Source organism: Heptranchias perlo, chromosome 8 (assembly GCF_035084215.1).
Source record: "Heptranchias perlo isolate sHepPer1 chromosome 8, sHepPer1.hap1, whole genome shotgun sequence".
In the NCBI taxonomy this organism is placed as follows: domain Eukaryota; kingdom Metazoa; phylum Chordata; class Chondrichthyes; order Hexanchiformes; family Hexanchidae; genus Heptranchias; species Heptranchias perlo.
Genome location: NC_090332.1, coordinates 17,934,931 through 17,950,154, shown reverse-complemented (window position 1 = coordinate 17,950,154; position 15,224 = coordinate 17,934,931). Strand labels below are relative to the sequence as shown.

At 43.5% G+C, this 15,224-nt stretch overlaps 1 protein-coding gene across 1 annotated transcript in view; it reads right to left on the bottom strand.

The window, feature by feature from the left end:
- Positions 1-15,224, bottom strand: part of LOC137324450 (ALK tyrosine kinase receptor-like) — a 693,114-nt gene that overhangs the window by 214,635 nt on the left and 463,255 nt on the right. The window contains exon 7 of the mRNA XM_067988728.1: positions 9,393-9,542. Coding sequence (XP_067844829.1) covers positions 9,393-9,542 — 150 coding nt within the window. The remainder of the gene's footprint in view (positions 1-9,392; positions 9,543-15,224) is intronic.

The following is a 15,224-nucleotide window of genomic DNA, read 5'->3' as shown; positions in this document are numbered from 1 at the left end:
TTTATCCATGCTAATATATTACCCCCAATCCCATGAGCCCTAATCTCGTGTACATCAGTTGGAGTTTTGTTGGCTCAACTTTTTTCTTCTTGTGCCTAAAACACAAAAATATAAATAAATATATATAATATAAATGTATTTATTATCGTAATACATATATATAATAGAAATTTATTTATTATATAAATGAATAATATATAAATAGAAAAGACTTGACTAAACATAACAGCTTAGCATGCCTCCAAGAGTTTCATATGCAATCAATTATTTTGAAGTGCAGCCACTGTGGTTCAGTAGGCAAATGTAGCAGTCATTTTTTGTGCACATCAAGCTCCCAAAATTAGCAATAACCAGTTAAACTATTCTTGGTGGCATTCACTGAGGGAGGAATGTTGGGCAGTATACACAGAGAACGCCCAGCTTTTTTCTGAATAGTGCCATGGGTTCATTAACTACCAAAACAGGCAGCCAGAACCACATCTGAAAGAGGGCACCTCTGACAGTCTAGACCACCTCAGTACTGCACTGGAGTGTCAGCTCAGATTATGTGCTCAAGAGACCATGTTACTACCAACTGAATCAAACTGACATGGCACTGTAAATCTATATGCAGTAATCTTACATAAGTGACATGCACAATATGCGAAGTTCTTTTGTGGGGAGAAGTGAATTTTAGACTCATCAGGATGAGGGATAACACTGCTAGAAAATTGAAATGTTTTCAGTTTAGGCAACCTTTGTAAACATCAAGCACTCTGAGGAAGGAGGAAGTCTCCGAAAGCTTGTGAATTTAAAATAAAATTGCTGGACTATAACTTGGTGTTGTAAAATTGTTTACAATTGTCAACCCCAGTCCATCACCGGCATCTCCACATCATGCCTATTTACAGCACAGATTACATTTAGGTACAGTTCCCTTTGTACTACCCTAATGATGGACTTTAATCTTGGCCTGAAGTGAATTCTCTATTGCGCCAGCATGACATTTTCCAATCTCCACACCTTCCTGTGGTCACTCAGACCGAGGTTGTTAACTTAGTGCCAATCAATGTTAACATCTATGTAGCTTTGTATTGTGACTTTACAACCATTATGTATGGGTTGATTACTTAAAGCGGGGTGGCGGAGGGATTAAAGCACGGGCCTATGGGGACCATGCCCAGAGGTCCCAGCCAAATATGGGTCCCCGGTAACTCACCATAATGCAGAAAAACTGCATAGAACTGCTGGAACAATTTAATTTAAGCATGGTATATGGTGATGTGATCGGCTTTATTACCAAAACAGTTTGTAAACATTCTCTTGGGCCTCTTTCTTCATATATTTTACTTCAGATTCATGTTTTAATTGGATTGGGGGGAGGGGGTTGTGCGGGGGATGCAGAGGGGCCCCGAATGATTTGGTCAAAAAATCTTAATCCCGCACAGACTCAAAGGCACTTCCCTATGTCAAAACCAGCATGTGCACACAATCCTCTGGATCAGAAGCTGGTATAGAAAATGTAAAAGAAAACTTGCAGAGTGGAGGTAAAAATTAGATACCAGTGAAAAACAAATGATCAGGGCCAATGACTGGAGATGAAAATGGACTGAATCAAGATTTGAGGCGATGCTATTGTACTGAATCAGAGATTGGTGATGTTTCAAGTCATAAAAGACTCTGGAGCCAACTCTTGACTTCAGGTCTAAGTCAGTTCAAAATGGTTAAGAACTGTTGCAAATCCTGCCCATAAGATTAATTTTCCAGTGTAAGCTTATTTACATAATTATTCACAACACCTGGTGCAGACTTCGATGGGTTTATGAATGACACCAGTGTTGGGAGAGGAATATTGCACGGAAGTCAAACTTAAAGGATTTGGGCAATTAATAGGCGAGTGACGCAATGGATGCGGGAGGGTGCGGGGGGGAATGAAAAATTCTGAAAGCATTTGGAGAGCCTTAAAAGTTATCTCAACCCATCAGCAGCCTTTGCCAGGGCTTAATGGCAGGGGATTAAGAAATGGATGATAAAAATGAAAAGAAACCCTGGATGCATGTATGAGTCTGCAGATAAGTGACTGAGTAACTCAACAACCAGTCACTGTTTAAAGGCTGCTGAACTCAAGGTGGCACCGCATGAGGTGATGGCGATTGTGGGGTCAGGAAGGAAAGGATCAGGGGTTGGGATTGGAAGCTGAGGGTTGCGGGGGGGAGAAAGTAAAGGAGGCCGGGCGGTGGGGGGGGGGATGGATGGGAGGCCGGTAGGGAAGGATAAGAGGCGGGGGGGAAGAGGGGGAATCGGGAGCGGCGGTGATCAGGGCGGGGAATGGCGGCCCATGTTCTTTAAATGTGGGGTTGGGCAGAGCCTGAACCTGCTCCTCCCGGCTCCACATTCAGGTAAGTAAATGTGAAAACTTGCCTTGTAGGTCGCAGACGGTCCCAAGGCGTGGTGTTCCTGAGTGCAGCTGGCACTGGCTGCCTCAGAACAAATCAATCTTGAACAGGGAGCCTCAAACAGGCGTTAGGCCACTTATTTGCAAATGCAAAGGGCCCTAATGCCTGTATCAGGCATGGGCCCTGGATGCCTATACTTTTTCCTTCACCAATATGGCAGGAGGCACACTTCCGGCTCTGAATTTTTCACTGATTGCTTCTTACTCACCATATTGGGGGCTTAGTAGGCCAGCTAGCAAAATGAACGCTGCGCAGCCAAATTTATAGGCCAGTACGTTGTGACGTGAGTGCTTTTAAAGAACCATGCAGCATTATAATGAGTCAGGTGTTCACATATCGATCGGCTGGCACGCCTTCCTTTGGGAAGAGAAACCTCCAGTACTACTATGTCAACCAAAATGAACTGATTTAATCTCTCTCCGCAGGTGCTGACGGAAGGGTATAAAACACTTCTTGGGCAACCAGTCCTTCTGACATTTCCCCCATAAGTACTTCTCTTCCAAATATGTTAAATAGGAAGAATCTCATTGGGAAAGCCATTCGTGCCAGTAAAGGGAGTTGGAAAGAAAAAAAAATAATGAGAGTTGGCACAAAAGTTTATGAAAGTCTAAATGCCAGCAGGAAAAAAAACAGGTACAGTTGTGAATATCCACAATAAGCAGCGAATCTTTAGGTCGGAGTTTCATATTGTTCATGATGTGAATGGAAAGAAGGCTATCACCGCTGTAATGTGCGATTGGTTGGTAAATCTCACAATGAATATCTTGTGGTTTATTGGTGGCCGTGGTGGTGTCTCAGACCTATCATTGTGTTAAAATCCAGCCACAAACTGACAGTATATCTATGCCAGGATTTTCACCTGCAGATAGGGCAGTTTTCCAAAGCAGTACTAATGGGGCTAGGGCTCATACAATCAAAGGGCCACATACAGAGACTCGTTTTACCACAATAGGATCGGCCTTCTTAACACTGTGCACAGTGATATAGCAGAGGAAGAAGAACAATAGAAAAAATTGCAAGAATTACTGAGGAACTAGAAGGACAATCACAGGAAGAAATGGTATGGTTCAAGAATGTGATTATAACCGTGGGGAAGTGGGGGAGAGATTATTAAGAAACAGGTTCTGCCAATTAGCCTAGGACACTGGAACATCCTAATGAGGTATAGCAGTGTCTATGAGAGGTGGTAGTAGTACTATCCCAGACAATCTAAGAGGATCTACCATCGAAAACTGATGACCAGAAAGACTAAGAAAAAGTGATTTACATTGATGTGGACCTATACAGACAGCTGTGAAAGGGTGTACTTAGTGTAAGATACAAAATATTTCCAATTTTACCAAAAGAATTGTTCATCAATAAACTGCTTCAATTGACTCTAATCACAAGTAGGTTACGCACCAGAGCAGTATCAATATAATTGATTTTCTGTTCCTTGAAATAAGTCTATGCTGCCCGTAACACTGACAAATGAATATGATGAGTACAAGGTCATGGTGACCCGGTAGTGCTGGTTTTACAAAGCTCTAGAGTGGATCGATTCCCAATCCTGATTGATGTTGACATCATCTTTCATCCAGTCCTGACAAAATAACACAAGCAAGTCCACAGATAGCAGCCCACATACTGCCTGTTAGCTAAACAAGGACTGCCACTATCAAATTCAATTATTCTGGGACCCATTCTTCTGCCCTCCCAACTGAAGGCAGATGTTAATGGTGAAAGACTAGGGGGGCTAAATTGGGCTGCAGTGCCCGTTCTGTAGGCGCTACATGGACACCTAAGCCCCAAAAATGGCATCTGAGATGTGTGCACACACTTCTGGCATGATGTGTGCAGGACGCCATATTGGTAAAGGTGGTTACACATGCGCACCTAACGAACACTGACAGCATGTAAAGTAGGGAGATTTTGACATAATCAGTGTGCAACGCTGATTTAAAGGAACCACTGCTATTTTGGACCTCCACGCTCCAGCCAATACACTATCTTAACCTCGCACAGCTGAACAGGTCTTAAACAGCATGGTGGACCCCTCACAAGCTCTATTTAAAGGGATCATGCAGGAGCTACAGGTTAGTTGCTGGATTATTGCTTCTGGTATCTGATGCATTTGTACCTGTTTTTGGAGGTCTCCCATACTTGAATACTAGGACTAGGGGACATAGCCTAAAAATTAGAGCCAGGACTTGCAGGAGTGAAGTTAGAAAACACTTCTACATGCAAAGGGTGGTAGAAGTTTGGAACTGTCTTCTGCGAACGGCAGTTGGTGATAGCTCAATTGTTAATTTTAAAAGCTTCATAGATTGTTGTTAACCAAAGGCATTAAAGGATATGGGGCTAAGGCGGGTATATGGAGTTGGGTCACAGGTCAGCCATGATCTCACTGAATGGCGGAACGGGCTCGAAGGGCTAAATGGCCGACTCCTGTTCCTATAATAAAGTTTCATTGCTCTATTGAGAGTGGGCTACTGCCTCCCATTGCCTCGGAAGCATATATCTGGAGGGTCTCTTGCCCCCCCCCTGCGGATATAGGGAGCCCCTCTCCTTCTGTCGACCTCTTGCACCAAGGCCTCTAGTGCATCATCAGAGAACCTTGGTGCACGGTCTCTCGTAGGCATGGTACAAACTCAGAGCGGCAGATTGGTGGGGTCTGGCATGCAGATTGGAGGATGTGGGATGTAGTTTAAAAATAAACCAACAGTTTTTAAACGTAAGGACGAGACCTGTATCTGTGTTTTATGTGCGCGATTTCTGATTGCTGCTCAGACTCCGTTCAGACCCGTATCATATACTTTGAAAATATAAAAGAGTCCTGCAAACTTTGAGCTGCCAAGTTGTTGCTCATTAAAAATTCCGGAGTTCCCATCATCACCATTCTTCACTATTGTCCAGCACAGTTTTACTTCCCAATGGACTTAAAGCACTTCCTGAAGCCACAGTGCACCTCCCGAAGCCACAGTGCACCTCCCCTTTAAGAGGTGCAGACTGCCTTTAAGTGGTGCTAGCCACTCCCGATATCGGGGCCCCCTGCTGGTGCGTGCAGCCACTCAACAGTGCAGGTAGCGCTGGCTGCACGCAGCAATCTTTGAAATCACCAGGCAGCATGAATGTTGTGTGCTGCCTCCATTGCAACCAACAGGCTTAGGTTAATCATGCACCGCGATCCCAGCGCCCGTTTTCAGGGGTTATCCAATGCAACCTCCCAGGAGTGAGAGTGAGGAAAGGGATCTTGGTTTTGTATATCCAGGACACAATAGGTTTAGCATGTTTGTGATTCAATGCATTGAGCCACAGAGTAGTACAATGCAGATTCATGCCCCGTCTCCTATAAAGAATTACACTGGGGGTAATTTTGACTGTGCGAATGTGTAAATGAATGATAGCAAATCAGCAACCCATTTTACATCTTTACTGATTTTTAATTTTCATTGAAGTCAATGGAAATAAAATCGGGAGAGATGTAAAAAAGGGTTGCTGATTCACTATCACCCATTTTACATCATCACACAAAGTCAAAATTACTCCAGTTGAATCTACAGAACGGAATCAGGCTATTTGGCCAGCAGGTCTGTGTCAGCGTTCATGTTCTACATGAGTCTCCTCCCACTCTAATTCTTCCAACTTGCCCCCATATCTCTCCATTCCCTACTTCCTCATGTATTCAACAAGCTTCACCTTAAATACATCATTGCTTTCTGCTTCAACCACTCTATGTGGCAACGAGTTCCACATTCTATGTAAAGAAATTTCTCCTAAAGTCTTTAATTGATCTCGTAGTGACTATCTCATATTTATGCTCCCTTGTTCTAGACTCACCTAGAAGTGGAAACAGTTTCTCCACATCCACCCCATCGAACCCCTTCATAAATTTGAATGCCTATCATCTCCTCTTACTTTTCTCTTTTCCAGCGAAGAGAGCCCCAGCACACTCAATCTTTCCTGATAGGTGCATCCTCTCAATTCTAGCAATGTTGATATCAAGGCAGCATTCGAGCGAGGGTGGCACCGAGGAGCCCAAGTAAAACTGAGGTCAATAGGGATCAGTGGGAAAACTCTCCAGCGGCTGGAGTCATGACTGGCACAAAAGGAAGAAGGTTGTGGTTGTTGGAGGCCAATCATCTCAGCCCCAGGACATCAATGCAGGAGATCCTGAAGGCAATGTCCTAGGCCCAAATATTTTCAGCTGCTTCATCAATTACCTTCCATCTATAATAAGGTCAGGAGTGGGGGTGTTCGCTGATGACTGCACAGCGTTCAGCTGCATTCACAATTCCTCAGATAATGAAGCAGTCCATTCCCACAGCTGGCTGCAGCTGCAACAACACTCAAGAAGCTCAACACCATCCAGGGCAAAGCAGTCTGCTTGACCGACATCCCGTCCACTAGCTTAAATATCCACTGCCTCCACCACTGGTGTACAATGGCTGCAGATAACTATAGGCCTGTTAGCCTGACATCAGTAGTAGGGAAAATGCTGGAATCTATTCTAAAGGACAGGGTAACAGGGCACTTAGAAAATCATAATACAATTAGGCAGAGACAACACGGTTTTAGAAAGGGAAATCGTGTTCGACAAATCTATTCAAGATTTTTCAGGGTGTAACTAACGGAAGATAAGGGGGAACTAGGTGTGGTATATTTCAATTTTCAAAAGGCATTTGATAAGGTGCCACACAAGAAGTTGTTACACAAGATGAGGGCTCACGGGATTGGGGGTAATATATTAGCATGGATTGAAACATAGAAACATAGAAAATAGGGGCAGGAGTAGGCCATTCGGCCCTTCGAGCCTGCTCCGCCATTCAATATGATCATGGCTGATCCTCTATTTCAATACCATATTCCCGCTCTCTCCCCATACCCCTTGATGCCTTTCGTGTCTAGAAATCTATCTAGCTCCTTCTTAAATATATTCAGTGACTTGGCCTCCACAGCCTTCTGTGGTAGAGAATACCACAGGTTCACTACCCTCTGAGTGAAGAAATTTCTCCTCATCTCAGTCCTAAATGTCCTATTCAGTATCCTGAGACTGTGACCCCTCATTCTGGACCCCTCAGCTAGGGGAAGCATCCTCCCTGCATCCAATCTGTCTAGCCCTGTCAGAATTTTATATGTTTCAATGAGATCCCCTCTCATTCTTCTAAACTCGAGTGAATACAGGCCGAGTCGACCCAATCTCTCCTCATACAATAGTCCTGCCATCCCAGGAATCAGCCTGGTGAACCTTTGCTGCACTCCCTCTACGGCAAGTATATCCTTTCTTAGGTAAGGATTGAGGATTGGTTAACGGACAGAAAACAGAGAGTAGGAATAAACAGGTCATTTTTGGGTTGGCAGGTTGTAACTAGTGGGGTGCCGCATGATCAGTGCTTGGGCCTCAGCTGTTTACAATATATATATATCAATGACTTAGATGAAGGGACCGAGTGCAATGTATCCAAGTTTGCTGACGATACAATGCTAGGTGGGAAAGTAAGCTGTGAGGAGGACTCAAAGAGGCTGCAAAGGGATATAGATAAGGTTAAGTGATTGGGTGAGAAGGTGGCAGATGGAGTATATTGTAGGGAAATGTGAAATTATCCACTTTGGTAGGAAGAATAGAAAAGCAGAATATTTTTTAAAAGATGAGAGACTAAGAAATGTTGATATTGGTGTCCTTGTACATGAATCACAAAAAGTTAACATGCAGGTACAGCAAGCAATTAGGAAGGCAAATGGCATGTTAGCCTTTACTGCAAGGGGGGGAGGGGGTGGAGTATCAGAGTAAGGAGGTCTTGCTGCAATTATATAAGGCTCTGGTGAGACCGCACTGTGAACAGTTTTGGTCTCCTTACCTAAGGAAGGATATACTTGCCTTGGAGGCAGTGCAACGTAGGTTCACTAGATTGATTCCTGGGATGAGAGGGTTATCCTATGAGGAGAGATTGAGTAGAATGGGCCTATATTCTCTGGAGTGGGAACAAAGCCACCTGCACGTTCCCCTCCAAGTCACACACCATCCCGACTTGGAAACATATTGCCATTCCTTCATCGTTGCTAGGTCAAAATCCTGGAACTCCCTACCTAACAGCACTGTGGGAGAACTTTCACCAAACGGATTGCAGCGGTTCAAGAAGGCAGCTCACCACCACCTTCTCAAGGGCAATTAGGGATGGGCAATAAATGCTGGTCTCGCCAGCGACGCCCACTTCCCATGAATGAATAAATAAAAAAGAGAAGGGGGATGGGGAGGAGGAGGGGAATGAGGGTTTGGCCGGACTGGCAAACTCTTTCAGCAGGTCGGCAGGGATGGAAACGTCTCTTAGTAGTGAGTCGGCAGGGGCAATATACATATATTTTATATATTTTTCTATGTCTTATTAAAAAACTTACATCTGTGCAGCCGCTTAAGCTGAACCAAGAGCTGATACACCTGGTTGACACGGTGCACTGGTGCTCAGCATTATTCAGGCTAGGGACAGAGAAATTCCAATCCTGCCCTCTCCCGTGCTTGTGCCGGGCGGAGGTTCCATCTCAAACAGGCCCTCACAAAAACTCAGAGTAGAAATTGGGACTCCGCATATCCAGATCCTGGCCCAATTTCCAGATGCTTGGTTGCACTCCTGGCAGACTTATGCCAAGAGTGCATCTTTAGGGATGTGAATTTTCGGCTGGTAACTTTGTCTTAACTACCTCTGTGCAATATCACGAGATGTGGAATCGGGTTTCTAATGTGTTTATTTGCATAGGTTGGAAACCTCAAATAAAATACATCTGTCTTATTAAAAAGCCATAATAATATCCGTACAAAACTTAAGAGAGTGGCATTTTATTTTCCATAAATGTAGATCCAGAAAGTGCTCACTTAGGCACGGCACAGGAAAACCTACTGTCCGTGTTATAGCCCATTGGCCACACATTGAAAAACCACTGGGTTAAATGGTGAAGAAAATAACATCTTTCTATATAAGGTACCTTCTGAATAACATAGCATATTTCTCTCTTCATCACTGACAGGCTGACTTTCCTTCACCTTCCACCCTGGTTCATCCATCTCTGACGTAACTGGTGACCATCCACAATCGTCTTCTTCAAAGGAACAGTATGAGCCCGTGGGAAGGTTTTCTGGAGAAAGAAGAAAATCTGGATGATGTTCTCCATCTGTTGCACAAAAAGAATGATTGTAGCAAGATACAGAAACAGCTTTCATGGTAAATGCAAAACAAATTGCCAAGTGGAATGAATCACATAACGTAGAAGAGCCACAGATGCAAATGAATGGAGGCAGCTACTGCATGAGTGGTTCATTTTCAGCAATCATCTTCTCTATGTCATGTGACATGTTAATACAACAGATTTGAGTTAGAAATTAGACACACTCCTCTTTAAATAATTTAAATTTTGCCAGATATTTAATTGGTGCTGGGTGGAAGTAGAAGAGGTTTTGGAGTGATATACATGAAAGTAATGAAATGAGAAAAGGTCATTTGGCCTATTGGGACAATTCCTCACCAGAGACCATGCATAATTGATTCTATGACTAAAAATACAAGATGATGGAAATGTATGGTAGATCTGTCAGCACCTGACAAAAAAAACAGGTTAATGTCTTAAGTGGGAGCCTTCATTAGATCTGACCACCATGTGGTGAAGGGCTGCACTGAAAATGTTAACCCGGAGACAGACTGATCTGCTGTACATTTCCACCATTTGCAGTTTCAGATTTCTAGCCTTTGCAGTCTTTCGTTTTATCTCTAAAATCCATCCTGTCAAAGACTTTATCCAAACCACTTAATCAGTTGAGGAAAGGTGTGTTCAGCTCTGGGGACCATCGCACCAATAAGTTATACAGGCATTGTAAAAGGTACAGAGAAGAACAAGACTGATGCCACGTGTAAACAGCAGGAACTATTAGGAATCAAACTTTACCAGTCCAGAAAGAAGCTGGATAAGGGGTGACCTCACTGATGTATCTAAAATATTAAATGGTACAACAAGGTAAACCCAGAATATTACTAGTGTAAGCTGGGAAAGTAGGACCAGATAACACAAATGGATAAAAGAAAATTAATTAAAAGTAAATTTAAAGCAGATATCAGGAAGCATTTCTTTATTTAGAGTAATAAATGGTTGGGACAATCTGTCAGACAGGGTAGCGGGGGAGCAAATACTGTGGATGTTCAAAGTATTGTTGGATGCTAAGATGGGAGGAGTTATTATACTTCAGGGAAAAACGTTCCAAGAGTTGAATGGTCTTTTCTTGCTCCTATGTTTTCCTTCTACAAGAAAATCTCCAACATACCAATTTAACCTTACATCTTATAGTATATCCTGATACGTTGTCTTCCTTGACAATGATTGTTCTAATACATGATGATATCAAGTGAAATAATAACTGATGAAACTCATTGCTAGAAAGTTCATGGCTCAGAAATTTAGCCACACCCATTTCTGGGCACACGGGAGGCACAGGGTACGTTCCCTGTGCCTGAATGGTGAGGCTCGAGGGAGTGGCACCAATGGGGGGAGGGGGGTGGTCTAGAGTGGTGGCGATGTGGTGGTGGGTGGGTTGGGAGTGCCTGCGATCAGGGGGGGTTAAATGTGGGGTCGGGAGGAGCAGTCCTGCTCCTCCTGGCTCTACATTCAGATAAGTAAATGTAAAAAATCTTACCTTATAGGTTGCAGGCAATCCTAAGGTTCGGTTTCCCTGAGTGTAGCGGGCACAGGCACTGGCTGCCTCAGGACGAACCAATCTTGAAGTGGGGACCTTAAATAGGTGTTAGACCCCTTATTTGCATATGCAAAACACCTAATGCCTGCTTCAGGCTTGGGTAAAGGACACCTAATTTTTTTTTCCTTTCCTAATATGGTGGCCGGAAATGTGTGTGCGCTTCCTGGCTGCCATATTGGGGGCTCAGTAGGCTAGTTAGTGTTAAAATTGGATAACCATGTGATGACGGATGGAATAATACAGCCTGGTATTTATTTGCTTCCAACCTTTATTCACAGAGATTCCCCTTACACACACACCATACCCTAGCTAAGCTCTCCTATAAAAAGGATACAAGAACGTCCCCAATTGATACCTAGCACCTGAATACAATTAACACTAATTGATATAAATCATACAATTAACAGTTAGCACCCAAAAAGCTGCACTGTGCAGCTGAATTTGTAGGCCCACATATGTGGACATCATGTGAGACCAGGATCAGACATGCCTGTGATGCCTCCTACAATTGACTAGCCTACTAATGCTCACTATCTAGGTTCATGAAGAACCTAGTCAGTGCCTTTAGGAGAAAACTTTAAAAAAAGTAAATGGGGGAAATAATTGTCACCTTATCCTGCCACTTAGATTTACTGCTATACTCCCTTGCGTTGACTAGAATGAAGTTTTTAGTACCTGGCTATTGAATAAAGTTGCCTGCACTGGCACATTAAAAAAAAACCTAGCATTAAACTACCAATGCTGGTCAACAAACAAGCTAAGTGCAGGTTAGATACAGGGTAACACCTTCCTATAAACAGGGCTAGCTTGATGATAATGTAAGACAAGCTTTGAATTGTGTCTTGTGGGTGCTATGCCTGAAGGAACAATGCCTTTGATGTTGAATCCTGGGCAGTGGAAAAAGAAGTCTGCACAGCTACCTATTCCTCTTATGTGACCTAAAACACATCATTCACATTTGTGTGGCATAAGTAAGCCTGCAGGCATTACTACTGTTGCAATAGACCATGTTCACAGAAACCAGTAATGATGATAAATGTTATTATCCATTTTTAAACCACCAGCTCCAATTCAAAAATAAATATATTTTTGTAACCTCCCAAAAATAACATTAAGTGCAATAACCTCTTATTTCTCTTCAACAATAAATGTCTCTCAGGCTTTGATTAAACAGCTTGAACTGTAATCTTTGTATTTAATCATTTCGGTAGTAATTTATTATTAGGTTACTCATACAACGCAGAAGTTATCACTTAAAAGATAAAGTGCATTCCATTATATTGTCATGTAATCCTAAAGGGTAACATCTGCACACTTACCCTTTCTAACCTTGTGTTGAGCTTTAAAACTGCTAGTTAAGGGCAGGTTGACTGTACACCCAATGCTGAATTAGTGACACCCTTGGCTCAGTGGTAGCACTCTTGCCTCTGAATCAGAAGGTTGTGGGTTTCAGCTCCACTCCAGAGACTAGAACACATAATCTAGGTTGACACTTCAGTGCAGTACTGCTGGAGTACTGCACTGTTGGAAGTGCCATCTTTTGGATGAGATGTTAAACTGAGGTCCTGTCTGCCCTCTCATGTGGGTGTAAATGATTCCATACATTATTCAAAGAAATATTCAAAGAAAGGCATGGGAGTTATCCTGGTTTACTGGCTAATATTTATTCCTCAAGCAACATTATCTGGTCATTTAGCTCACTGATGTTTGTGGGACCTTGCTGCATGCAATTTGGCTGCCACGTTTCTCGACACTAAAACAGTGACTACATTTTAAAAATACAGTCCCCACCACTTAAACCGCCCACGCTTAGTGCAGGCAGCTACCTATATCGGGCAAATGGTGCTAACCATTTGCCATTACCACAGGAATCAATTACAAAGGCGCCGCTTATAACGTATTAAGCACGCCGACTATTTGGGGCAGTTCGTAAGTACTTACCCTTGAAAGGCTCTGATAATTTCAGCCAAAGTCAAGTCTTCAAGCAGTTTCAATCAGCTGTTCACACCTCGTTAAAGTGCAATTATCTTAGTGATGAGATTCTGGATGCAACTGCTAACAAGTAGGAGAGACAGCTGCTAAATGGAGATTGCCTGCTTTTTATAAACATGTTGGTTACTTACCTTTTGGGTTTTACCGTCCAGCCAAATTGCGTTAACACCAACGCGACCGCTATAAACACTGGGGACTGTACTTCATTGGCTGTGAAGAATTCTGGGCCATTTTTTCTCATTCTTTGAATTCACAGCAGTAGATGTGGTCCAGCCAGATCTGGTGATTGATGTCTAAAACAGTTGTGTGCCAGATATGCTCAAGTCTGCGGACTTTGGACTTGATGGATTGAAGATGAGAGCCATTCTAGGGGGAACGATCAAAAAGGAGCGAGCAATGGTTTTACTGGAGACAAGGACATTAAAGACGGAAGAAAGGGAGCAGTTGAGCAGATCCACAGCTGCAGAATGGAGGGGCAAAGGCTCCATTGAAGATGCAATTGTAAGTGACTTGGGGCAGAGATTTTTCCGGGGAGATAAGGGGAAGTGGTGGGGGGGGAACGGATGACACGCAGACTGGAGTAGGACTGGAAGGGAGAAGTGGAATGTGGCCGATAAGGGATCCAGGGAAGTGGTCAGAGATGGCCTTGTCTGTGATTGAGACCAAGGGAGTAGAGAGGCCACGTGAGATGGCACGGTCGAGGGGTTGGCTGTGAATACAGGTCGAAGAGTTTATAAGAAGGGAAAGGTTAAGGGACAGCAGTTAACTCAGAGGAGAGAGGGCAAGGTTAATTGAAATGGAAATTGAAATTATGAGGATGAGAATTCACTCAGTGCAGAGGCTGAGGGAGGAAGGGAAGGAGGATATCTTGAGGAGAAACTTGGAGTGGGGCTTGTGAGGGAGGTGGGTCAATGTACCCAGGAGGGGAAAATAAAAGGGGGGAAGTCTGGGTGAAAAGAAAGGGAGGAGACAAGAGAGAAGGGCACAAGAGAAGCCAAGAGAAATGGAAAAGGAGATAGAAGTTTTAGCTCGAGTCTGGACCGGCAACCAAAATGCACTTGTGAATGGAGACTGGAAATTCAGGTTACGCAGGCATTGCAAAAGTTAGGAGAGACATATCCTGGTCATAAACAGAGAACAGGAAATAGACGATATGAGACAGTCCAATGCTGAGGCTACTAGAGCACGTCAGAGACTGGGTATTCTGCAGCGAGTGGCTCACCTCCTGACACCTCAAGGTCTCTCAACCACCTACAAGGCACAAGTTAGGAGTGTGATGGATTACTCTTCCCTTGCCTGGATGAGTGCAGCTGTAACAACACTCAAGAATCTCGACACCATCCAGGACAAAGCAGTCCACTTGATCGGCCACCCATCCACCACCTTAAACATTCTCTCCCTCCACCACCGGTGCACTGTGGCTGCAGTGTATACTATCTACTTGATGTACTGCAGCAACTTGCCAAAGCTTCTTCGACAGCACCAATCTGCCAAACCTGCGATCTCCACCTCTAGAAGAACAAGGGCAGCAGGTACATGGGAACACCACCACCTCCAAGACACACACACTCCTGACTTGGATATATATTGCCATTCCTTCATCGTCGCTTGGTCAAAATCCTGGAACTCCCTACTCACCACCACCTTCTCTAGGGCAACTAGGGATGGGCAATAAAAGCTGGCCTTGCTCGCGACGCCCATATCCCAAAAATGAATAAAAAATGTACATCCTACAGCCAATGAATTACTTTTCAAGTGCAATCACTGTAGTTTTATAGGGAAACATGGCGGCCAATTTGTGTTCAGCAAGGTCCTACAAATGAGATAAATGATCAGTTTAATTGGTTCTGATGGTGTTGGTTGAAGGATAAATGTTACAGGAAAACTAGTAAGTGCAACCTCATATCCTTTAAGAGATACTGGCAATGTCTAGCTCTATACAGCAACTTATTTCTCTAAGTTGAACAAGAAGCAATACACTTCTCACTATCAATCAATATAGAAACATGACAAATTGAAGGCAATTAAAAGGTAACAAAGAAAATGGTAATTAAAAGACAGAAAAAAAATGAGAAACATCAATA